This window comes from Dendropsophus ebraccatus, chromosome 15 (genome assembly GCF_027789765.1).
Source record: "Dendropsophus ebraccatus isolate aDenEbr1 chromosome 15, aDenEbr1.pat, whole genome shotgun sequence".
NCBI classification, from domain to species: Eukaryota; Metazoa; Chordata; class Amphibia; order Anura; family Hylidae; genus Dendropsophus; species Dendropsophus ebraccatus.
In genome coordinates this window covers 30,196,053-30,223,360 of record NC_091468.1, presented here as the reverse complement: position 1 = coordinate 30,223,360, position 27,308 = coordinate 30,196,053, and the positions used below count along the sequence as shown (strand labels likewise).

Below are 27,308 nucleotides of genomic sequence, written 5' to 3'. Positions count from 1 at the left end.
GCGCAGGAGCAGCACTGATAAAAAGGCCACTCTGTCCCTGCCTCTGGTTTCCGCGCTCGAGTGACGTCACTGGAGCGCCAGGACAATGGGAGAACGGCCTTCCAGAGAAGAGGAGACGCCCAGACCCAGGTGAGTATAAGTGTTTGTTTTTTTATGTTATATACTATATGGGAGGGGGAGCACAGGGGGGCTATATAACTCGGGGAGCACACAGCAGGGGTGCTATATACTACCGGGGGGGGCACAAAGCGGGGGTCTATATACTGGGTGTTAAAAATCCTCTGCTCAATAGGATGTGTCTTCATAGTCTGATAATGTCAGTGACTACTGGGCAGTGTCAGTGTGTAGGGGCATTTTACACGGCCAAACCCCGCACTGTAAAAAAAAAAGCGACCAGTTGGTGGCTCGCACTTACTTAGCAAGTCTATTACACTGGGAGATGCGTAGCCAGCAGTACATGATTTTTAAACATGTTTAAATTATCCAATGAGCTCCTCCTAGGCTTATCCATGTTTCTATTACATGGGGAGATATCTGCCCTATTTAGCAGATAGAGCAGTATTGCACAGAGAGAGTAACACCCAGTGATTAATGTATTCATAAATTTCCAAGAGGGATAACAGGGGAACAGCACAATATAGAATCATGAAGGAAAGATGCCCCTGAATTATTTCAGTAGCGCAAATAAGATGAAACTGTCTAGGGACACTGCTTTTCAATGCTGCTGTGTGTCCAGAGCAGTAGCAAATCCCCTTAGAAAACCTCTAGTGCTTTGGACTCTTCCTGACATGGACAGAGGTGGCAGCAGGGAGCACTGTGTAAAACTGGGAAGAATAGACCATTTTCTGTAGGACATACAGCAGCTGATAAGTACTGTAAGACTTGACGTTTTAAAAAAGAAAACTTACAAATCTCTATAAAGTTCTGACACCAGTTGATTTGATAACATTTAGTTAATTTTTAAATAATGATTTTCTCCAGACTTCTCCTTAAAAAAAAAAAAAAAAAAAATATTATAAAACATCATCATCAAGCTCTACTTGTTACAAATGATACTACAATATTGGTGAAAATTTTTTATACAACTGAAAACCATAGTGCGTCTTTAAAGAGGATGCACCACCATTCTAACGGAGCCGCGTCATACAGGGGAGGGAATTCCCTCCCACTGGGGGCTGGCCGGCCCGGGACCCATGGATAGAATGGCACCGTACACGGGAACCGTGACGGCGCCGTTCTATACCTGTGTCAGATTAAAGAGAATGTACCTGGTGGTACATCCTCTTTAAAGTGTCCTTAGAACTTCCAAAATCTAAATCAGCAGGGGATGTGATATAAAGAAAAAAAAATTTAAATCCTGTTTTAAAACAAAAGCTGTACTCACTTGTATCCAGGTCCAGTCAATATAAATTGCAAACTTGCTTTATTTCACATCTACAGTTGATTTAGAATGCTATAACTACAGTGACACTTTAAAGGGAAACTCCGGATAAGTAAAACTTGTTTTCTTTAAAAAGTACATTAAAAGTTAAATATATGTGTCTATACAATGTATTACTGTATCTGTACGGTTCTGTCATACTGGTAGCTGATAGAAATCCAGGAAGTGAAAATAAAATGGCCCCTGTGCAAATCCACATTGTCCCCTGCTCCCACTGCTCTCCCACCTTAGGAGACAAATCTTCCATGCCTCTGTCTCACATTGTGTGTGTTTGCTGAGATCAGGCTGATGATGCAGACAGGGGGCAGGGTGTGGTGTCCCAGGAGGCTTGGCTGGATCCCCCAATCCCCTGGATAATTCACCATCTCTGACCGTCCAGAAGCAGGTGTTGCACTGATTTTTCTCAATGTGCAGAAGTGTGCAGTGAAATTAGGGCTGTGCTCACATGCAGTACTGCAGCGTATTCACAAAAATGATGCAGTAACACAAGCAAATGATGCTAAACGGCAGACAGAATCAGAGCCTTATTGTGGGGCTCAACATCAAAGATAACAGATGCTTGATCATAATATGTGCGTGGAAATTAAAAGAAAAAAATTCAAAAAGTTCTTTACTTTATTCCAATATCAGCGTTACAGGTAGAATACAGATGCTGTGTGGTGTTACAGGCGGAGAATATAGCGCTGTGTGGTGTTACAGGTAGAGAATACAGCGTGCTGTGTGGGTGGGACCAAAATGAAATCATAAATTACTGCCAATAATTCAGCAACACAATGAAACTGCAATGTGTGAACACAGCCTAGATGTTCTGCGATAGATTTGGGTGGGGAATGTGCAGGGTGGAGGACTATGATGAACAGCTGAGGGAAAGCATTGCATTCTGGAACCTGTAGTACTGTGTACAACTGAGAAAATCAGGAAGTGCAGAAACACAAAACAGAACAAAACCCCCCAAAACAAATGGATTTCTGATAGTTTCAAAAATGGAATAAATAGGTAAGTAATGCTTTATGCTTCTGCAGGAGGTTTATTTTTTTAACCTCTACCTGGAGTTCCCCTTTAACTCATAATAATTAATATGGAAATAAGTTTTACTAATTGAAGAGTCATACCTGTGTTTTATCTTCTGGGACATTTAACCAGTGGTTGAAAGCCTGAGACAACTTTGTTCTGATCTGCTTACCTGGGAACACAGAACATGTGTTATAACATAACCATTTTGCCTATACAATGGTTTTGTGATGGTAATAAAATGTTTTTGCAAAACATGTAAAAAAAAGTAAAAGTAAAAACACTGTTTCCCCCCAGCAAATACGGTTAACGCCTTTCCTGACTGGCCCACGGATCTGAGGCCTCTCTATACATAGCAGGTGTCAACCACCGCTAAGGACCGATGCTGCTCATATAACACTCTCAATGACATGATCAACAGAGATGGTGCCTACTACCTCTTGCCCTTACTTTTATTTTATATGTTTTCCAAGAATTATCCTTTAACATTACCTGAAAATTTATATCATGTCAATTTAGCTTGTGTTTTACTTGTTCATGGACATTAAAGATAAACTGCCTTAGAGGTGTGAGCGCTATTTTGCATAATTTTGTTGGGAGACAGTGGTGGATTAAGAACACTATACAACACAGAGAATACAAAATGGTAGACTCCAAAGTTAGTGTAAGAAATCGCCACAGTCAAAAGGAAATTCAGCTATGAGAAGTTGGTATCTAGACAGTGTAAGGTGTTTTTTATTAGTAACAAAATCATGCAATTGTCTAAATTTCTGAGATATCCATCATAAATAGGTCAGGTTCAAATGCTGTGTTTTGAAAAATACAGGTAAAGCAGCAAGGAAAGATAATTTGCCCAATCGATCGTTTAACAATTTTGAAGCAACAATTTGGTTTTTATAACGATAAGAGTTTAGACGAATAAATCGTTAGAAAATTCGTAAGAAAAAACGTAATTGCGATAGTTTTTAAGATCGCTTAAGCCTACGATCAATGACGATTTGAAAACATGTTGAAAGATCAAAATGAACGATTTCTCGCTCGTTGTTTGATCTTTTGCTGTGTTTACACGGAACAATTATCGCTCAAATGCGATCGTTATTGCGAAAATTCAAACGATAATCGTTCCGTGTAAACGCAGCATTAGGGTCCATTGACACAGAAAGATTATCTGCCAAATATTTGAAGCCAAAGCCAGGAATGGATTTGAAAAGAGGAGAAATCTCAGGCTTTCCTTTATGATCTGTTCTCAGTTTATAGTCTGTTCCTGGCTTTGGCTTCATATCTTTGGCAGACAGTCTGTCAGATAATCTTTGTGTAAATGTACCCTTAACCGTTTATTAATAGAATTGAACAACTTAAAGGAGAAGTCCGGCCAAAAGTAATTTTTAATATATGTTATTACTTATGAAAAGTTAGACAAATTCCTAATGTACATTAATTATGGGAAATGCACATATAGTGTGCCTCCCTTAATTTGGTAGATTAAGCAGGCTTCATATTCCCTAAAAAACCATGACCTCACGAATCAGGTGTAATGCCTATAGAGTGTCCAGCAGGGGGCACACTATATGTAGAAGTCTATGGAACTGTATTGTCTATGGAGCTGAATGTAATGAGTGGTTACAGTACACTATGCTTTATTGATTAAATATGTTTATGGAATACTTTGGGGAGTAAGTGTCCTTGCTCCCCAAAAGTATTCCATAAACGTGGACGGCACCTAGCAGGGAGGGAGGGACGTGCCCGTGCATCTACCTCCCCCTTCCCTCCCTGCTCTGTGCTGTGGGACACATACTATGTACCACTACTTCCATCATGTGCTCATAGTATGAGCAAATAATTGGGGAGTAGTACCAGGGCAGATCCGCCGCCGTCGTACAGCCGTTCTCATCCCCTGCCTTTCCCTGATGTCGCCCCCGGCAGTGGATGATGAGAGCTGCCGGGGATGACATCAGGGATGGAGTCGACAGGAGGTGGGCGCGGCGGCGAGCTTGGAAGTCTGCCTGGCAGGGGATGTGAACGGCTGTGCAGCAGCAGCGGCGGGGCTGGGAGGGGGGTGCTGGTGATGTGAACAGCTGTGCTGTACAGCAGCAGCGGCAGCGGGGCTCCCTCATACTATAAGCACATGATGGGCTGAGTAGTACAGTATGTGTCTCACAGCACCGAGCAAGGAGGGAGCTAGATACACGGGCACCTCTCTCCCTCCCTGCTTGGTGCCGTCTTCGTTTATGGAATTCAGTCAATAAAGCATAGTGTACTGTAACCACTGATTTATGACATGTTTTTTTAGGGAATCTGAAGCCTGCTTGATCTACTAAATTAAAGGGAAACTCCGGATAAGGAAAAAATTTTTCTATTAAAAGTACATTAAAAGTTATATAGATGTGTCTATACAATGTATTACCGTATCTGTACGGTTCTGCCATACTGGTAGCGGATAGAAATCCAGGAAGTGAAGAAAAATGGCATCTGTGCCAATCCACATTGTCTCCTGCTCTCCCCCCTTAGGAGACAAATATTCCATGCCTCTGTCTCACATTGTGTGTTTTATGAGATCAGGCTGATGATGCATACAGGGGGCAGGGCATGATGTCACAGGAGGCTTGGCTGGCTGAGTGATTCACCATCTCTGACCAGCCAGAAGCAGGTGTTGCACTGATTTTGCTGATTGTGCAGAAGTGTGCAGTGAAATTTGGGCTGTGTTCACACATGTTGGAGCGTCATTGCAGTACTGCAGCGTATTCACAAAAATGATGCAGTAACACATGTAAATGATGTACAACTGCTCAACCAGGAAGTGCAGAAACACAAAACAGAACAAAACCCCCCAAAACTAATGGATTTTTGGTAGTTTCAAAACTGGAATAGATAGGTAAGTAATGCTTTATGCTTCTGCATACATTTTTTTAAACCTCTACCTGGAGTTTCCCTTTAAGGAAAATGGCACTATCTGTGCATTTCCAATAATTAATGTACATTAGGAATTTGTCTAACTTTCCATAAGTAATAACATATTAAAAAAATGTGTTGGCCGGAGTCATCCTTTAACACTGCTTCACAAATAATGCCCCCCTTTGAACAACTGCCATAAAAACATAGAAGACTGTCGGCAGAAAAAGACCGCTGGGTCCATCTAGTCTGCCCTTTTAGTATTTTCTTTCTTATTATCTTAGGATACATGTATGTTTATCCCAGGCGTGTTTAAATTGTTATTGTAGATTTACCAACCACCTCTGCTGGAAGTTTGTTCCAGGTATCTACTACTCTTTCAGTAAAATAATATTTTCTCACATTGCTTCTGATCTTTCCCCCAACTAACCTCTCACTGTGTACTCTTGTTCTTGAGCTCAGTTTTTTTTTTACTAAAAACACTCCCGTTGAACCTCATTTTGTCCTTTAACATACTTAAGGGGGAATTTTCTCTTCTTTCCTCCAGACTATACAGATTCAAATCCTTGAGTCTTTCCTGATATGGTTTATGCCTCACACCCTCCACCACTTTTGTAGCCCGTCTTTGGACCCGTTCTATTTTATCAATGTCCTTTTTTAGATGAGGTCTCCAGAACTGGACACAGTATTCCAGATGCTTCACCAGAGCTCTATACAGCGGGATCACAATCTCCCTCTTCCTACTGGTTATACCTCTAGCTATACACCCCAGCATACGATTTGCTTTCCCCACCACCTGGTTACACTGGTGACTCATTTTAAGGCTGTCAGAAATCACTACCCCTAAATCCTTCTCTTCTGAAGTCTTTTCCAACACAGTACTGCCGATGTGATACTCGGATAGAGGATTCCTCCTCCCCAAGAGCATTATTTTACATTTGGAAACATTGAACTTCAATTTCCACTGTTTGGACCACTTATCTAGCAAAGCTAAATCAATTTCCATATTACTGACACCTCCAGGAATATCAACCCTATTGCACACTTTTGTGTAGTCCGCAAACAGACAAACTTTATCTCCCAAACCTTCTCCTATGTCACTTACAAACATATTAAAAAGAATAGGACCCAGAACAGACCCTTGTGGCACACCACTTGTAACCAGTCTCTGCTCGGAATATACACCATTAACAACCCTCTGATATCTATCCTTCAGCCAACCACAAATCCACTGAATTATCCAGGGATTAAGTCCAATTTTCTCCAACTTCTCTATCAGCTCTTTATGGGGAACTGTATCAAAAGCTTTGCTGAAGTCCAGATAGGCAATATCCACAGCACCACCTTCATCCAGCACTTTTGTGGCATAATCAAAGAAATCAATGAGATTAGTCTGACATGATCGGCCCTCAGTAAAGCCATGCTGGTTTGGATCCATCAAATTGTTGATTCTTAGGTGATCCTTTATGTTCTTTTTTTAGAAGATTGTTTTTCAGAGGATTGTCCTGCATTTTTTGTGATTCCTTTGGGCATCAACCTTTTTTTTTGATTAGCATCTTAGGTGCATTTGGACACATTTATTTGGGCACTTTTCTGTGGTTCTAAGCTCATTCACTCTGTAAAACATTACAGTACAGATCATGTGCTGTAATGTATTATAGATGTACCTAATAATAAATAAATATACACATTCCCCATCCCCTATTATAAATGATCCCTTATAAATGTGATACATCTATTGCTTTTTATTTGTATAGCGCACACAGATTCCGCAGCACTTTACATATATTTAGTATCACCGCATCCATAATGACCCCGTTACATTATACCGTTACATTTATAAATAAAAAACTATTAAAATAACAATTTTTTGTTAATCCCGCCCCCTAAAAATATAGATAAAAGCTAGAAATCAAAATGTCACATGTACCCAAAAAGGTGTACCACTAAAAAGTCAGCTTATGCCACAAAAAAAAAAAAAAATAGAGCAATAGAGTCACGGCACTATCTCCCCACCTCACAGCAGTCAAATGGATGCGGTTCACCTGGACACGTTCAGTGCTCAGCATGCAATAGAAATAGACTTCAACAAATGTCAGTAAGAATACTTACGATGCGGCACTCGCTCCAGTTCCACTTTGCTTAATTTAGCCATACACATGACACCAATGCACAAGAATCTGGTAGGCAACGATTGTTTCAAGCTTCACAGCGCTTCGTCACAGCCCTGTGGCTACCAGCCCTGTGCCTACCAGATTCTTGTGCATCGGTGTCCTGTGTATGGCTAAATAAAGCAAAGTGGAACTGGAGCGAGTGCCGAATCGTATGTATTTTTACTGACATCTGTTTAAAAATAAACAAATCCCTCACATAACCCCATTAGCGAAAAAATAAAAATATTACTGCTCTTACAATATGTAAGACAAAACTGTATTTATAGTATAAATGCCATAAACTATAAAACAAAAGCTATATTAAACGGATATCGCTGTAATTGTACCGATCTGACGAATAATGATAACATGTCATATGTAACGTATAGTAAACGGCATACAAACAAATGGTGAAAAACCGCTGCTAAATTGTGTTTTTTATTCATATCATCTCATAAAAAATTTTATAAAAAAATGATTAGGGTGTCACATGTCCCCCAGAATGGTACGGATGGAAACGTCAACTTGTCTTACACAAATATTTTGGCACCACAAGGCCTCTATGACATGGTAGAACGGCTAAAAAAAACTGAAATAAAAAAAAAGCCCCACAATTCACCAGGTCTGTCATGTCTGCGGCCTGTGGTGATGCACTGCGGCCACATATGGGGGATTTCTAGAAACATTGGAATAAGGAATCAATAGTGAGTGGTATTTCTCATTTACTATTTGCTGTGTTAGAGGAAAAAAAAAATGGAATAAAAAAAAAATATCTGCCCAAAAAAATTTTATTTTTACATTTCCCCTCCAACTTGCTTAAATTTCTACAAAACACCTAAAGGGTTAATAAACTTATGAAATGTTACTTTGAATACTTTGAGGGGTGCAGTTTTAATAGTGGAGGGATTTATGGGGGTAACTAACACTAACAGGCCCCACAAATCCACTTCAGAATTGAACTGGTCCCTAATAAAATCAGAATTTGAAATTTTCATGAAAATGTGAAAAATCGCTGCAAAATTTCGAAGTCCTCTAACATCCTAAAAAGCAAAAGTTCACCAAATGACGTCACCATAAAGTAGACATGTTGTATATGTTGCATTAATAATTAGTTTATGTGACTTATTAGGAATTATATCTTTCTTAGGAAAAGAGAATTTTGAATATAAAGAAATGTTAATTTTTGCGCAAATGTGTTTTTCACAAAAATCAACGAAAGTATACCACAAACATAAAGAGGAATATGTCACGAAAAAACAAAAAAAAATCTCAGAATAACTGCGATAATTAAAAGCACTACAGAGTTATCACTACATAAAGAGAGACAGGTCAGATTTGAAAAATAGGCCCTGGGCATTAACCCTTTGAGGACCAAGCCCAAAATTACCCAGTGGACTGCGCAAATTGTGACCTTTGTGCTTTCGTTTTTTCCTCCTCCCCTTCTAAGAGCTCTAGCACTTTCAGTTTTCTATCTACAGGGCCATGTAAGGGCTTTTTTTTTTTTTTTTACAGGAGTAGTTGTACTTTGTAATGGTGTCTTTCATTTTACCATAACGTATAACGGAATCCCAAAGTTATTATTTATGAAGATATAAATAGGTGAAACTGTAAAAAAGAATGCAATTTGGTAACATTTGGGGGGTTCCTGTGTCTACGTAATGCACTATAATGGTAAAAGTGACATGATTATTCTATAGGTCAGCGAGAACACAACCATATGCAAATTTACACAGATTCTCTAATGTTATACCGTATTTTTCGCTGTATAAAGTGGGAGGAAAAATTAAGTGCGTCCTATAAAGCGAAGACGGCTCCAAGCAGTGCCGAGCACTGCCGCGTCCCACCCACTATGCTGTGCAGGGAAGCATAGAAGCTGTCCCGCCTGCCCAGCCCGCTCCCTTCATTGCCACTCACTATGCATATGCTGCTGGGACCGGTGGATAGGTGAGTTACTGCTTTGTTGTTTTTCTGGTCGGGCCACACTACATGGGGCATTGGCTACTATGTGGGGCACTATATGGGGGCATTGGCTACTATGTGGGGCACTATAACAGGGGATTGGATACTATGTGGGGCTGGAGGGGGCAGGCTGGGCGAGCGGAGGGGGTTCAAATATTTTTTTCTATTTTTCTCCCCTAAAATCAGGGGTGCACCTTATGAAAAGGTGCGTCCAATAAAGCAAAAAATACGGTATATATTTTTTCAATGAAATTCTTTTTTTTGGCAATTAATTATTAATAAAATGGGCCTATTGTGAGGCTTAACAGTTTTATTTTTTATGTATGTATGCTGTATGAGATGTCATTTTTCTGCCATGATCTCTAGTTTTTATTAATACCATATTTTTGAAGATCAGACTTTTTGATCACTATATATATATATATAAGAAGATCACTGCGGCACTCCGGAACAGCTCGTGTTCAAATCGTAAGGTTTATTTCTCCCACAAAGTGCATTAGCAACGTTTCAGCTCAATCCTTATGAGCTTTTCTCAAGCTGAGCAATATACATGTGTAACATCAAGCCTTAAATAGGTACAAAGTGGTTATATATATATATAATTAACCAAATCCGTGCACTTTTCTCCCCCTTTTCATCTACGCTGTTCACTGTTCGCAATGACGTTTGTTAGGAGGCGGGGACGCACGCGCCGGCCGGCACAGACGGAGACAGGAGCGGAGGAGAGGTGAGGCGCCCCCAGGGGCCGAACTAGCAGCAGCGCCGGGTCCCTGCACAAGGACCCCGGCGGCTGCATGGGGCAGGAGGAGGTTGCGGCGGTGGCCCGGAACACGGGACGCCGCCGCGGCCGTGACACTTGTGCAGCACTAGTTCTCTGGAATGCCGTACCCAAAGACCTCAGATTCATTTTTCATATCTTTATTTTAATTATTTAATCCTGTTATGTTCTCCTATTTGTACATGCATGCCTATAAAATTCTCCGTCAATCAACCTGTTAATAGCTTGTACATATTCTTTTTCTGGTGGTGCTTCCTTCGCCATCCATTGCTTTGCTATTGTCAGTCTTATACCCAACAAGAATTTAGAAAGTAATTTTTGCTGCCACATTGAACCATTCATCTCCTTAGGGTCTCCCAACAGCAACATTTTAGGATCTGTTATTTCTTCCCTACTTAAATGGTATGGGCTGGGTGCTGACAAGTGTGCTGTAGTTGTCAGTCCCCTAGTGAGCATGTTACCCTTTGGTAATTTGTCTGTGGAGTTGATTATGCACAATCTTTGGTATCCTACAGTAATGAGTCGACGAGGAGTTGTGGGTCAGCGTTTTGTGCCACACTTCATGAATAATCAAAGCCTCCTGCTTGCTCATCTGTCAGCCAGTGTCTCTGATTGCAGATCAGTCCTCTGTAGGAAGTTTGTATCTGAAAGAAAGACTTGGATATAGTGGAATCTCTGAGCCCAAATGTGTTGAAGCTGTGGTCTAGGGGTAAATTATCTTTCTATAGACCACCAGAAGGCCTTTGGTTTGAATCCCCTGATGGAAATGGTCTTTTTCCCCCTCTTTTTATCATTATTGTATCATTCTTAAAAGTGCAAAGAATTCCCAATCAGCTCAAAATAAGTAAAATTTGTTTTTAATACAATAATGCGAAAAATAAAAAATAAAAATTTATTTTTCTCATATTGTATTAAAAAAAAAAACTAATTTAAACATGACTGGGATTTGCACCTTTTACGATTTAATAATGAGAAAAAAAGTTAAGATCTATATTTAATTTCCATCAAGGGATCCAAACCAAAGAAAGATGTGCTGGTGGTCTCTAGACAGTTGATTTACCCCTAGACCATGGCTCCAACACAGGCTTTGAGATTCAACTATATCTGATTGAAGATCAGTCCTCTGTTGGCACATACTGACAGCTGAGGAAGCAGGAGGCCAGGCAGCATTGATTATTCAAGAAGGAGAGGGAGGAGGAAAGAGTGGTGAGGTGTGCTAGAGTGTGGCACCAATGGTGAACCACAATTCCTCTTTGACTCTTAAATTACAGTAGGAGATGTACGATTATGCATCATCCACTTAACGGACAAATTAACAAAATATAATATGCTCACTAGGGGACTGCCAACTGAAGAACACTGTCAGCACCAGTGGTAGGGCCGGAGTGCTGACAGATTTCCTTTAATCTAGATTAACCCCTTCCCCCAATATGACGTCCAGGGACGTCATGAAAAGCAGTGCCAGAATGCATCATGACGTCCCTGGACGTCATGCCTTTTCTGCCTCCCCCCGCTCTCCCTATCTGAGATCGGGCAGCGGGAGGAGGCTGTGTAACACAGTCTCCTCCCGCTGCCACTGCCCGGAGGGGAGCCGTGCTCCCCCCCGGGCAGTTAACCCCATAGACGCCGCGGTCGTTGCGACCGCTGCGTCTATGGGGAGATCTGATGCCTCCGGCTGATCAGGGCGGCATCAGGAGGCTACGGACATTGCCTCCTCCTGCCACCTCTGCTGATCTCCTCCCCCAGCCTCTATCCTTCTTGCTCTGACCCCGTGCTGCTCCCCCCGCCCCAGTCAAGCTCCCTCTCCAGCTTCCTCTCTGTGCTGCAGCTCCCCCCGCCTCGATCCTGCTCCCTCCCCTTGCGATCCGCCCCCCCCCTCCTCCCCATGCGATCCGGCCCCCTCCCCTACTCCCCATGCGATCCGGCCCCCCCCTCCCTCTCCTCCCCATGCGATCCGGCCCCCCCCCCCTTCCTCCCCATGCGATCCGGCCCCCCCCCCCCTTCCTCCCCATGCGATCCGGCCCCCCCCCTCCTCCCCATGCGATCCGGCCCCCTCCCCTCTCCATCCATGAGATCAGCCCCCCCCCCCCTGCCCCCACCTCCCCCGATCCGGCTTCCCATTCATCCACTTTTTCCTCCCCCCCCTCCTGCTCCGGCTCCCCCGTTCCCCGTCCCCCCCCAGCTCCCTCCCTCTCCCTCCCCTGGCTCACCCCTGCCCGGATCCGGCTCTGGCTCCCTCCCCGTACTCAGCTTTGAATGAGCTGTCAGCTGTAAAGCTGACAGCTCATTCACTATATCATGCATTACAGCACACATCATGTGCTGTAATGCATGATATATATATATATATCTGCAAAAGTAAATACACACAAATACATTAATTAATTAATCAATTAATTACAAATTAATTAAATAAATACATAAATAGTTAAAATAAATAAATAAATATACACATTCACCAACCCTACCTTTATAAACGACCCCCTATAAATAAGATACACATATTTGGTATCGCCGCGTCCGTAATGACCCCCTCTATTAACCTGTACATTAAATATACCACCCGATAAACACCATTAACCCCTTCACGTCAGCAATCTGTATATATATGTTCCTATTGCACATGCCCCGTGCAGTAGGAATGTACATATACGTTCCTGTTACTGACGGGGGTCTGTGATGAGAACGGGATCGCTGCAGGGACAGCGATCCCGCTCTCATCTGAGTGAAGCACCGGAGATAATGAGAATCAGCTGCGATCCCGCAGCTGACCCCCATTAACCCCTTAGTGACCGCCGAAACGGCCGTCGCTGCATTTCATCTCCCCCCACCGTGAATCCACGGTGGGGGGAGATGAAATAAGTAAAATCAGACCCCAGATCAGCCCCCCTAGTGCCCCGATCACTAACCCCCCTCCCCGCGGCGGCCATCAGATCCAAGATGGCCGCCGCCATCACTGTGAACAGACTGTCTGTTCACAGTGATCTAAAGTAAAAATGAATGAAAGCCCCATGCTCTCCGCCACCGGAGAGCATGGGGCAGTGATCGCTTGTACCATGTGCTCCAGGCACTTTTTATCCCCTGTCACCATGAATGATTGGTGACAGGGGATAAAAAGTGATAGCGTCCCCCCCCACAACCAGCCAGCTCTGAAAATTTAAAGTGACAGAGACCAATTTGGTCTCTGTCACTAAACTATGATTACTGTGATAGAAAATATCACAGTAATCATAGTAATATAGTGAAAATGAATGTATAAAGTACAAAAAGTGACAAACATACCAAAAATAAAACACACTTTTTATTATAGTAATAATTGCAGTTTACTCCCAAATTACCCCTAACCCCCCCAGATTACCCGTAACCACCGCACGTTGCCCGTAACCACCGCACGTTGCCCGTAACCACCGCACATTGCCAGTGACCCCCTCCAGATTGTCCGTAACCACCCCAGATTGTCTGTAACCACAGCAGGTTGTCCGTATCCACCCCACGTTGCCCGTAACCACCCCAAGTTGCCTCTAACCACCCCAGGTTGCCTTAACCACAGCAGGTTGGCCGTGACCACCCCATGTTGACCGTATCCACCCCAGATTACCCGTAACCACCCCAGAATACCCGTAACCACCCCAGATTAGCCGTAACCACCCCACATTACCTGTAATCTAATTTTTTTATTGTATTTTAGTAACTGCGCTATTCTAATAACTATTACTAGCTGCGGTTTTGCTCCAGCAAATTGGCACTCCTTCCCTTCTGAGCCCTGCTGTGTGCCCATACAGTGGTTTATGCCCACATATGGGGTACCTTTGTACTCAGGAGAACCTGCATTACAGATTTTGGGGTACATTTTTTCTCCTGTTCCTTGTGAAATTTTGAAATTTCAAACTAAACCAACATATTATTGGAAAAATTCAAGTTTGTTCATTTTTACTGGCCAATTTTGAATACTTTACTCTAATACCTGTGGGGCCAAAATGCTCATCCTACCCCAAGACAAATTCTTTGAGGGGTGTACTTTCCGAAATGTGGTGACTTTTGGGGGGAATCTATTCTGCTGACACTACAGGGGCGCTGCAAACGCACCTGGTGCTCAGAAACTTCTTCAGAAAAATCTGCACGGAAAATGCTAATTTGCGCTCCTTCCCTTCTGAGCCCAGCTGTGTGCCCATACAGTGGTTTATGCCCACATATAGGGGAACGTTCTACTCAGGAGAACCTGCATTACAGATTTTGGTATGCAGCTTCTCCCCTGTTCCTAGTGAAATTGAGAAATTTCAAACTAAACGAACATATTGGAAAAATTCGAGTTTTTCAATTTTACAGTCTTATTTTGAATACTTTCCTCTAATACCTGTGGGGTCAAAATGGTCAGCACACCCCAAGATGAATTCTTTGAGGGGTTTACTTTCCAAAATGGGGTGACTTTAGGGGGGGTTCTGCTCTGCGGACACTACAGGGGCACTGCAAACGCACCTGGCGCTCAGAAACTACTTCAGCAAAATCTGAACTGAAAAAGCTAATTGGCGCTCCCTTCCTTCTGAGCCCGGCTGTGTGCCCATACAGTGGTTTATGCCCACATATGGGGTACCGTTGTACTCAGGAGAACCTGCGTTACAAATTTTGGGGTGCGGATTCTCTCATGTTTCTTGTGAAATTGAGAAATTTCAAACTAAATGAGCATATTATTGGAAAAATTTGAGTTTTTCATTTTTACTGTCTAATTTTAAATACTTTCCTCTAATACCTGTAGGGTCAAAATGGTCACCACACCCCAAGATGAATTCTTTGAGGGGTGCACTTTCCAAAATGGGGTGACTTTTGGGGGGGGTTCTCTTCTGCGGACACTACAGGGGCGCTGCAAATGCACCTGGCACTCAGAAACTTCTTCAGCAAAATCTGCATTAAAAAAGCTAATTGGCGCTCCTTTCCTTCTGAGCCCGGCTGTGTGCCCATACAGTGGTTTATGCCGACATATGGGGTACTGTTGTATTTAGGAGAACCTGCTTTACAGATTTTGCGGTACTTTTTTTCTCTTGTTCCTCGTGAAATTGAGAAATTTTAACCTAAACGAACATATTATTGGAAAAATTCGTGTTTTTCATTTTTACTGTCTAATTTTGAATACTTTCCTCTAATACTTGTGGGGTCAAAATGCTCATCCTACCAAAAGATGAATTCTTTGAGGGGTGTACTTTCGAAAATGGGGTGACTTTTGGGGGGATTCTGTTCTAAGGACACTACAAGGGCTCTGCAAACGCACCTGGCGCTCAGAAATTTCTTCAGCAAAATCTGCATTAAAAAAGCTAATTGGCACTCCTTCCCTTCTGAGTCCGGCTGTGTGCCCATACAGTGGTTTACGCCCACATATGGTGTACCATTGTATTCAGGAGAACCTGCGTTACAGATTTTGGCATGCTTTTTTTCTCATGTTCCTTTTGAAAATGAGAAACTTTAATCTAAACGTATATATTATTTGAAAATTTTCATTTTCGATTTTTTACGGCCTAATTGTGAATACTTTCCTCCAGCCCCTGTAGGGTTAAAATGCTCATTATAACCCTAGATTAATTCTTTAAGGTGTCTATTTTCCTAAATGGGGTTACTTATGGGGGTTTTCAGGATACCAGACTTCTAAATCCATTTAAAAAAAGAACTGGTCCCTAAAAAAATCAGTTTTGAAAACTTTCACAAAATGTGATAATTTGCTAATAAATTTCTAAGCCTCATAACACCCTAAAAAAGTAAAATATGTGTTCCAAATTATGCCAGAATAAAGAGGACATATCGGTAATGTGATTTATTAACTAATGTATATGCTAGGACTTCCTTTTTTAGAAGCAGAGAATTTCAGAAGTTCATAAAATGCAATATTTACTAATTTTTCATGATATTTTGATGTTTTTCACAAAAAACACACAAAGTAGTGACCAAATTTTGCCACTAATATAAAGTGCCATATGTGACGAAAAAACTCTCTCAGAATCGCTAGCATACATTAAAGCATCACTGAGCTATAAGCGCATAAAGTGAGACAGGTCAGATTTCGAAAAATGAGCTTGGTTATTAAGGACAAAACAGGCTGCGGAGGCAAGGGGTTAAACCAAGTGCAACATTTGGTTCCAGTACCTTTTTACTTTGTTTAATTGAAAAAGCATATGGCTGAAGTTCGCTCACACTTTGGACACTCTACTTCAATTCTGTTTGAACTCTTATTAAATTTATTCAAGCTATATGGCGTGTATTAAGCCTGGTACTAAAGAAATCACTGTGATACCTTATTCGTGCCCAATCTTATTCACTTATCGCTACCTCTCCCACTTTGTTTTTCCATTTAATCTTTTTCTGTGTTATAAGATAACAATTTATACATTTTTGAAACCACTTTCTTTCTAGAATTGATATTTTACAAAAATTTACCAAATTTGATTCTTGAACCTTAACCTCTCTAATTGCTGTATGCTTCATAACCGAGTGCTTCAGTTGAATGTATTTGAACAAGGCTTTTTGAAAAAATACCAAACACTTTCCTCATTTCCTCATGTGTCTTTTAATCCCTAATCTGTGCCAAAATCTCCATTCTTTTTACTTTACATACACTGGTGTGAATTCCATAATGGCAGTTATTCCTATCATCTATTTCATTTTCTCCCATGCCTTCCCTATAATAATTCCTAATTCATTCCCTACTCCCCCCCCCCCTTGTGTCAATCTGCCCGATTCCAAATATTCACATTTCTCTTTAAACCCCCCCCATTTATTTCCACCATAATTTTATAGGAGTCTTCCATCCCCTCCAAATCAAGCTGCAAAGCAGACTGTCATTTCTTTAAGACCCTTTCCCCTAGCCGTTTCTTTGCATCCCTCCACACTCAGTCTCACCCACAATGGAGCATGGTCTGATATACTCCTTGCTTCATATTTTATAGCAACAATACCCGTAAAAATAAATAAAAAAAGTCTTGGGAGCATAATGTCATATCAATCCTCAATAGGGTACCCTTAGATTTGTTTTTGTTTTTTTTTAAAGAAAATTTTTATATCGATATAGCTCAGAAAAAAGGACATTGTACAAAAGTCATACATAACTGCATGACATGCATAGGTAGGACTGATACAAGGTGTATTTTTACAGGTGTTTCACTAGATTACATCCAACAAAGACATGGCCAAGGCACAGTGTACCAAATAATTATGGCTTTCTATAGTGGCTACCTCATGAAGTAATGTGTCCTAGAGATGTTCATAGTAGCTAGGGTAGACACACAAAAAGAAAGAACATCTCATACCAGGTAGGCTAGTTGCCATACAAGTATATGTAGGGGCCGGTATCCTTAAACAACTGTCACTTATAACTGGTGAAAACAACTGTACATGAATACACAAAAGAGTAAAAGACATAGCATAAAGGTGAAACAATAACAAAAAAAACAAAAACATAAGGGCCCTGGAAAACATATAATATGTAAGGTCAAGTCGTAACCAAAAGAATAGTATATTATACCTACCAGAGTGGTAGTGTTCGTACTAAAAGAAGCAGTGCAAGAAAATGGACGGGTGGGTGAGTGAGTGAGTGAGTGAGTGAGACCGACCAACAGTTTATTGCAGTATTTGGATATCCCTGTGGGGGAAGACATCAAACCTTCAACACACCCAAAGTACCCTTGAGGTCTTCTGTACAATACCAACCAGTGAGCTTGAAATGCTCCATGAGGTTTTTTCTCTCCTCTACATTGAGGCTGTGTTCTATTACTTTACGCTATTTTAGAATAAATGTTTTTGTGGATTGTTCTTTTGCCTTAAGGACGTGTAGCAGTTCCCAGTGTAGTGTGTCCTTGAGTGTCTTTCCGCTATGGAGGGAAGGCACTCATCTAACCAATGATGCAGAATATTTTTAACTGTTATTAATAACAATAAATGTATACCTTTGGTGGCAATAACAGTGCTCGTCTCATCAGTAGGGTTTTCTTGGAGATAATGAAACAAATAGCCTAACGGGCATAATGGTAGTACTTTACCCCAAATAGTGGAAATTAGGTCACGTATGAGACCCCAGTAGGTTTGGCTAGCCGGGCAGGTCCATAGGCCATGGAAAAGGTTGGTGGCAGGGGTTTTGCATTTTGGGCAATGCTGCAGGTAAGAGTCCGAGGGCGTTTTGCGCTGAAAATTAAAAGCATAAATTGTCCTGTGGAGTATTCTCAGGTGTGTTTCTCTTAGTCGTTCATTTGGCGTAGCTGATCGAACAAATGTTAGGCCATTTAACAGTTTTGTTTTGAGGTCCTCCCCCGAAAGCTCCCTTGCCCAGCGGCCTAAAATCTTATCAGACAAGCCTAGTGATTGTTCTTCTAGCAGCAAATGGTATAATTGTGATAGTGAAAAATGAGTGTTTGTGGTTGTCATCAGGTGGTCGAAATTACCAGGTTTCTCTGCAATACGGAGCAATTTGACTCTCGCTTTGCAGAAGCTAAAGGTTTGTATATTTTGTAGTTTTTGTGTCAGGGGCAAACGGTATTTAGTGGATACTTCTTCTCAGGTTCGGTATGTCCCTGTCGTTGTATCTAGTAGCTCTGCCAATAAGTTTATGTTTTGTGATTTCAGGCACGTAAAGGGTTGTTCCACAAAGGGAAGAATTTCGATAGAGAGAATGGTAGATGGTAAAGTTTACGAGTATGTCTCCAGGCTGCCACCGTGTCTCTAAACAGTATATTGGCTCTAAGGTGTGCAGGCATCTCCGCATGTTTTGTATGTAAAAGAGCAGTCAGGGCCCACGGGGTAGCTAGTTCTGATTCTAGTAGGAGATTCGAGAAATGGCTGGTGTTAAGGATCCAGTCCCTGGCGTGTCGCAGCAGTGCTGCTAGGTTGTATAATCTGATGTTTGGCAGTTGTGCTCCTGCTTCAGCTTTTGGTAAGCAAAGAGTTGAGTACGCAATTCTTACTCTCTTCTTCTGCCACACAAAATTGTTGAAGAGTGCTGTGAGTTTGTTTATGTCTGTGTGTTTTATCAACATAGGGATAGTCTGAATAGGGTATAAAAGTTTTGGGAAGCTCATCATTTTGATGAGGTGTATTCTGCCTAATATCGACAGTGGGAGGGTCATCCATCTATGTAACTCAGTTTCAATTTTTCTTTATGAGGGGGGGATAGTTGAGGTTATAGATTGAACTTGGGGTCCTGCCTATTTTTATTCCCAGATAGACTAGGGTATTACTGGTGATGGACAGCAGCAAAGGCGAGTGATGGTGAACAGAATGTGGGGATGAGTACAGTAGTTGGCATTTGCTTGCATTTATTTTATATCCCGTAAACGTCCCATAATATTCTAGGGTTTTGAGTATTTTTTCTGTATGGCATTCCGGATGTTCTAGGAAAAGGAGAACATCGTCGGCAAAGCAGGCGACCTTCACCTCCCTAGCTCCTACTTGTATGCCTTGGAAGATGTCAGAACGTATAAGATGTTGGGCCAGGGGTTCCATGGCCAAGTTAAAAAGAAGGGGGGATAGGGGACACCCCTGTCTCATCCCTTTTTGGAGGGGGAAGATAGCTGATAGGAAGCCTGGGGTGTGTACTCTGGCCATTGGACTGGTATAAATCGTGCTAAGGAAGTCACGAAAAGGTCCTAATATGCCAAACTTATCGAGAAATAACTCCAGCCACTCCCGCCACTCCCAGCTGACGTTATCAAACGCCTTTTCCGCGTCTATGGCTAACAGGGCTGGGGAGTGGCTGGAGTATCTCCTTTTCATGACTTCATCTTGGATCGCCAACACTCTCCGTATGTTCGTGACGGCCGAACGGCCTTTAATAAAGCCTACCTGATGTTGGCCTATGAGGTCAGGGAGTACTAGGGCTAGGCGGTTCGCCATTAGTTTAGAAAGAATCTTTAGATCAACGAAATCGGGCGGTAAGAGCTAGGGTGGGTGGGGTCTTTTCCCTGTTTGTATATTACTTTAATCAGTGCCACATTGCCCGTCGGCATCATTGTCTTATCTTTGATAATAGAATTATATGTATCTAATAGTGAGGGGACTACATCCGTTACTAGAGTTTTATAAAATTCGCCCGTATAGTCGTCGGGGCCAGGTGCTTTGTGGTTTGGGAGATCCTTAATTACTGAGGTGAGTTCTTCCAGTGTTATAGGGGCGTTGAGGGCAGTTAGTGCCTCTTCATCTAAACGGGGCAAAGAAAGGTTTTGCAAAAACGTGTTACCTTCTTCCGTGTGGAGAGGTTTTTGCGTATACAGGTCTCTATAGTACTTTTGCAGGAGGTCTGAGATCTTTTTCGGATCCTCATGGGACACCCCTTCATTATTTACTAGTTTTTTTTTATATGTGACCATTTTCTTTGTCCTCTTGCTAGATTAGCTAGCAATGAGCCCGATTTCTTGCCAAAACGGTATAGTTTGGCTAATTGTTGGTCTCCAGTGATGTCGTTTAATTTTTCTTGGGCTACTTCAAAGCTCTTTTTCGCTGCCGTCCACCCCAGTTTATTTTGTTCTATAGGGTTATCTAGAAAGAGGGTATAAGCTGTCCTAAGGGTCTGAGTAAGTGTGTCATACAATTGTTTAGTTTTTTTTTTTCATTGAAACAGTCCTGTTTGGGGTTGTTGTTAGTGAATTCCATCCACCAGTGCTTTAATAGTTGGCAGAAGTCATCATCCTCCGCTAAATACGTGGAGTAGCGCCAGATGATATCTGTTCCCTTTGGGACTGATTCTCTTAATACTAGACCAATTGGTGCATGGTCTGAGATAACTAGATCATGGATGTCAGCTCTGACTACTTTACTTAGCAAGAGTCGTGACACCAAGGTGTAGTCTATCCTGGACCATGACAAAGTTGAATGAGAGTAGTGTGTTTGTTTAGTATTAGGGGCGTACGTGTTATACAAAGAAAGGCGTCCTACCGGAGAGTCCAGTATGATGCGGATCAACCTGCCTTGATCATCTTCTAATTTGTCCAGGATAGTGTAAGACATCTGTTTATGTAGCAAAATAATCACACCACCTTTACCGTCTACCGCCGGGGATCCTAGGACTTCACCTACCCACCACTTTTTTTAGTCTAAAAAAAATCAGCTTTAGTTAGGTGTGTCTCTTGTAGTAGAGCCACATCTGACTATAGTTTTTTTAAATGTCGCAGTACTAGCGATCTTTTACTGGGTGATCGCAGCCTATGTATGTTCCATCATGTGATTTTCATACCCGATTTTGATCTGATTGTATGTCCCGGATCACAGGTGGTATCAGTCTGGTTCGTCGGTTGGTCTCACTCAGCATCATCTCTGTAGATAGCATTGTAAGGTACATTTCTACACAGGGCAGAACAAGAAACAAGTTAGAACTAAATAACAAAAGAACAAGCATAAGGAAATTATGTTCCCGAAAGCGTGAGTCCCAAAACATAGTGGACTTCACTTTTTTCACACTAATAATGAGAAGGGTCTCGCTAAACCCAAACCGCTAGTTGTTATATTTTATAGAACCCAACCGAGGTCGTAAACCACCCCTGCATCTTACTCTGAGGTTAAATGTCCTCCATTCGACCGTTACATGGGAGAGAACGCTAATTATCATATGGGTGGTTTGATCTCTGCATATGACAAAAATGTGGCATGTAGTTAAGAAAGATAAGGTTTGAGTTCCCTATGAGCCTCGTCAGGATCAGACATAGAAGAGCACATGAAGGAAAGATTCCGTACCCAGAATAGAGGTGAAGTGAGAGGAAAGTAGTGGTATTAGGAGAGGGAGCAAGGGGGTGGAGAAGGCAGGAGTACTGTATAGAGAGGGGAAGAAAAGAAAAAAAAAAAAAAAAAGGGGGGGGGGGGGGGGGAGATTATGAAAAAAGATCAAATCGTAACAAAAACGTAAACAAAAAATGGTAGACTGTGGAGTACCACCTATCAATGGCAGTACATGAACCTAGAGAAGTCCTCTTCCTCAAGTATAGTGTGATCGGGTCGCAACCTCCATGTCGAGTTCTTGTTCTATCGGCGGTGAGTCTGTTCTGCGTCTTTTTGTTTTGTCTGCTGGCGGTGAAGATGGCTCCTTGAGTGTATCCAGGAAGGTCCAGGCTTCATCAGGCGTGTGGTAAAGTTGGAATGAGCCGTCGTTACAGATGATTTTCAGCACAGCTGGAAACAGGAGGGCAAAGCGGATTTGTTTACGTATAAGAGTAGAGCATATTTGCGAAAAAGCCTTTCGCCGTTTAACCACTTCCACAGAGTAATCATAAAAAAGGAGCATTTTATGGCCTCTTAGAAGCACATCCGTGTTTGATTTCTTGTAAGTCTGATTTCTTGTAGGTCTGAAGCAATAGGGCTTTGTCTGCATAGTTAAGATACTTAGCTATAGTTTGTCGCGGTTTATTGTCAGAGGGTTGCCTCGAGTTTGGTGTCTGATGGAGAAGAGGGTCAATCCTGTGAGCCCGTTCTACAGTAAACGTGGCAGTCAGACCTAAAGCTGCCGGGAGTTCTTTAGAGCATATATCTATAAGCTGCAATGCTGAAATAGATTCCGGGAGACCAACAATACGTAAGTTACTCCTGCGTGAGTGGTTCTCTAGATCGTCGGTTTTATCTCTGAGGTAGGCATTTTGTCTGAGGGTTCACTGGAGCTGACTTTTTGCTGTAATCAGTTCATCCTCAATAACACTTACTCTCTCTTGTAACTCTAAAATCTGTGAGGAATGGAGCTTTATCTCTCCCTGGAGCTGTGCCAGAGATGTAGTTACTGTAGATTCTAGGGAGGACTTGAGGTCTGGGGCTAGGATTTTCGCCACCTCCGTGGCCAGCGCTTTGCAAGTGAGGTTGAGACCAGGCAACAGGGGCTCCCCATCTGCATCTACGAGGCAGGCACTTAGCGGTGTCAGCGGTAAGTCAGAGTCATCTTCCTCACCTTGTCGGTCTGCCGATGCTCTCCTCGCTGTAGGCTGTGTCTGTGGCGGGAGCGCCATCTTGTCTTTGCCCCTCTCCTTCTCACGAGGCTGCCGGGTCTGGGAGGACTGTGCTTGTGTCCCCTCCCCGCCGCGTCTCACAAACTTGTCCATCCGACTCCCGGTATGAAGGGGGTTCGGATGAGGGTCAAAGCCCCGATTCTGCCGCCGATAAGTGTGCGGGAGGGAGCGTTGCAGTGCGGGGTGGCGCGGAGCTCGGCTAGGCTGCGGCCATTAGTCGTGCGCTGGAACCGGAAGTCACCCTTAGATTTGTTATAGCAAGAATAGTCTATCCAATGAAGATTCTTGACCCTCCATATATCCCACCACCCTATTTCCTTACTGAGTCTATATAATTAGGTTGTCCCCCTGACCCAATACTCCTGTTGCAATCTAACCCATCCAGGGACTCATCCATTACTGAATTAAAATCACCTATTACCATCCCTGGAGCCTCCTCCATATCTTCCATAAATTTGCAGAGATTCCAAATCACTTTCGGGTAATAGGGTGAGGGGACATAGATGAATCTCAGAATTTTTCTCTTTCCCAACCTCATATACAGAAATACATATCATTCCTCTATCTTAGATATCAATATTTGACAGTTAATATTCTTATATATGCAAACGCTCACCCCCCTTGAATAGGCTATATGAACAGAGTGAAAATCTAATCCCACCCATGGCCTATTGACCCAGCTATTTCTTTCTCTGGTAAGGTATGTCTCTATCAAAAACATGATGGCTGGTTTACCACTCTAGATATGGCAGCCCTTTGGGGGGTTTTTTTCCGCCAAGCCCTGCACAATCCATGCTAGGATCTGCAACATAAAATTTATCTTCAAGACAAAAAAAAAAAAAAAAACAACTCTCGTCACCCCCTCCCCCAAATGAAAAAGTGCTCCAACTGTGCAGCCTTTCCTTTTAACTGTGCCATTACTTCCTTCTCACCACCACTTTTTCCTACTTAATACAACCACTTATGATTCCAACCCCTTCCCATCCATCCACACTGATATTTTTTTCCATAAACCAAAGGAAGTCAGGTCCTCCTAGATTACTTACATTTTTGCATCTACTTGTCTTTCTAAGGGTATATTCACACGGGTGGGCTCGCAGCGAGATTCTCGCTGCGAGCCCGGCAGGTCCTGGCAGTTCCCATAAACTACATACTTGCTGCGGTCTGAACGACCGCAGCGAGTATGTAATTATACCGCGCTTAACCCCTTCTACTCCCGCCGGCTCCCCCGCTGTAAGTAGCATACATTACCTGTCCTTGCTGCACGGGTCCGGCGTCCTGCTCTCCCGCCCGGCCAATCAGTGGCTGCGGCTGGGCAACACACTAATTGGCCGGACGGGAGAGCAGGACGCCGGACCCGTGCAGCAAGGACAGGTAATGTATGCTGCTTACAGCGGGGGAGTCGGCGGGAGTAGAAGGGGTTAAGCGCGGTATAATTACATACTCGCTGCGGTCGTTTAGACCGCAGCAAGTATGTAGTGTATGGGAACTGACAGGACCTGCCGGGCTCGCAGCGAGACTCGCAGCCCGTGTGAATATACCCTAACCTTCCTGTCTTATCCTTTACCTCTCCCAATCTTCCTTTGATTTTCTTTAAATCATCTTGAGCCAGCATGACTTCTAATCTAACAGCATTTATCTCAGAATGTACTTCATCAACAGCTGTCCCCAGTCTTATAACAGTCTCTTATATTTGTTGTTTTTTTACATTGCATCCGCTTGCACAAAATTACTTTGACCACCAGAGCTACCATACTGATTTGTACACTAGCTGCTTCTCCTGCGTCCGCCTTATTGCTTCCTGCTTCCTCCTCATCCCTCCATCCCATTCTTTTTCTCTGCCTCTTCCCTCCCTGTTTGAGTTTTGGTAACTTTATTTTCTGGTGACACAAAAAATGTCTCCAGTCTGTTTGTCCCCACCCTCTGCTGTGGGACTGTCCTGTTTCCCCCACTCCCAATTTCCTTTTAACTTCTAATGGGTTGTCTTTTCCCTCTCTCTGGGTCCTCATGCCCATACGCTTCACCTTTTTTTAAAAAAAAAAAAAAAGTTAATTAATGCAATTTTGTCAATACAGAACAATGCACAATAAGCAAACAATCCCCCCAAACATCAAGCTGCCTAATACAGGACTGGTTGGTCGATCTCTCCAATAAACATAATATCATATAGATATAAACATCAGGAGTCTCATTATCTAAGCAGTATAATTTTCTGAGACAGATTGTGATCAGGGAAAGTACCCCCAAACCGAAAGGGTTATATGCCAATAGCGGCAACTCAATGCCTGGGACCCCAACTGGAGGACAGAACCATAACACATCATAAATGAACGGACACATCAATCAGTCACACACCATTTACACCCTGCCGCCCCCCACCCTCAGCCTTCCGGCCCCTATAGAAAGTATTCTCGACCTCAACTGTGTAGGGGTGGCCGTATCAGGAACCGCCAGCCACTGCAACCATAGTTTGTCGAACTTTTTGGGACAATTCCTCTTTTGATAGAGCGCTCTATATAGGGGGCATATATGAGTTGACTAGGGACTTCCATTGTGTTAAGAAGGAATATCAGGGTATTTCCATGCCATGATCACCTTTCTGGCACAAAACAAAAGGATGCGGAAAAAAAAAGGAGCTTATATTTGCCTAACACAATAGTGTTTTTGACACCTAGTAAGCATACCTTGGGAGACAGAATCCATGGGAAATCTAAGAGCTGATGGAGAAACAGCAGCACTGACGACCAGAAAGGCAGCACTCTAGGGCATGAAAACACTGAATGTAGGAAAGTCCCTGTATCACTGTGGCAGCTGAAACGGTCATCCTCAGCAGCCATCCCCAGCAGTTTTAATCTAGCTGGGGTGAAATATACCCTATGTAGAAAACGAAATTGTATGAATTGGTCTTGTGTGCTCACCACAGAGGACATGTAGTAATCAGTAACATCATCCCAGACATCTGCAGTAAGCTCAGGAATGTCACTCAGCCATTTTGCATGGGCTTTATCATAGGGTTTGAGGCACACTGATTGAGGAAGGGTGTAAATATTAGTTAAGGGCTTAACCAGGTCATCTGTGCGCAACTCAAACTCAGTCCGTACCAGCTGACCCAACTGCCCCAAAAGCAACAATGGAAGGGAGGCACAAGCTTTAAGCTTGGACTCAGTATTAACCAAAAGCGGGTCTAGGTTCAATTTTTGGAATTGAGAGACTACAGGGGAAACCATAACCCCAAGGTATTTAAAAACTGATGGACAACGGAGATGGGGACTGGGTACTGCACGTGGGAGGGGAAAGAGGAGCCCTTGTCACAATTAACACATAGCCCGGAGCATGGGCTTAGTAGGCCAGGAGCTTCCCATTTCTGTCCCCAAAGGCAAACGCCGAAGCCTGGGTGAAAAGCTGGTTACGTTTAGTTTTATCTGTCTGCAGCAGCAGCAGATGTTCCCTCTGTAACTGGAACCATGCCCCTCTGTGCACCTCAGTTGGATCAGAGGCAAATAGGACTTCAGCCTCCTCCAATCTCCCATCTAATTTCTCCTCTCGGGAGAGCAGGCATTTGCGAAAGGATGCAATCCCCAGAGTGAATGACCCCCTTATCACGGCTTTATATGCGTCCCACCTAATATGTGGATCCAGGTGAGAAGAGTTAAACTTCCAATAGTTATTGTGAGCCTTCTGAACTGTGTCAGTCACCTATTGCGTTAACAACCAAGACTGATGCAAGCGCCACAGTCTGGATTGCGGTGCAGGCGGAGTCTGAATTACCACCACTATGGCTGAGTGATCATAATGCCCCTGGGGTATACGAAATGTCAGAAACCAATGGAAGGAGGACCGGAGACCCAAGTGCTAAGTCTATTCTTGAGAAAGATTTGTGCACAGCAGAGTAACAGGAGTTGACCGTGGTAGTGGGGTTCTTCCACCTCCAGATATCGTGCAGACCAAAGGAATCACACCAGGAGGTAAACGCCCCGCTAGCAGGATCACTTCTGGACATACGATCTAAGGATGGATTAGGAACAGCATTAAAGTCACCTATTACCAACGTGGGGGCTGGAGGGACGGCAGGCACTACCGCTGCAATTGTTTCTAGGATGGAGAGTTGGAATGGAGGGGGGATATAT

The 27,308-nt window shown here is 42.9% G+C and overlaps 1 protein-coding gene across 6 annotated transcripts in view; it reads right to left on the bottom strand.

Annotated features, from left to right (window-relative positions):
• Positions 1-27,308, bottom strand: part of GGPS1 (geranylgeranyl diphosphate synthase 1) — a 100,512-nt gene that overhangs the window by 9,555 nt on the left and 63,649 nt on the right. For 4 of the 6 annotated variants that reach the window (XM_069954442.1, XM_069954437.1, XM_069954439.1 and 1 more), the window contains one exon: positions 2,554-2,624. The exons of 1 other annotated variant lie outside the window; for it this stretch is intronic. Coding sequence is in view for 2 of the 5 variants with exons in the window: in XM_069954437.1 (XP_069810538.1) it covers positions 2,554-2,624 (71 nt within the window). In the remaining 3 variants the exon portion in view is untranslated. Of the gene's footprint in view, positions 1-2,553; positions 2,625-21,431; positions 21,539-27,308 lie in introns of all 6 variants that reach the window. One more of the 6 variants, XM_069954440.1, reaches the window with a different exon arrangement.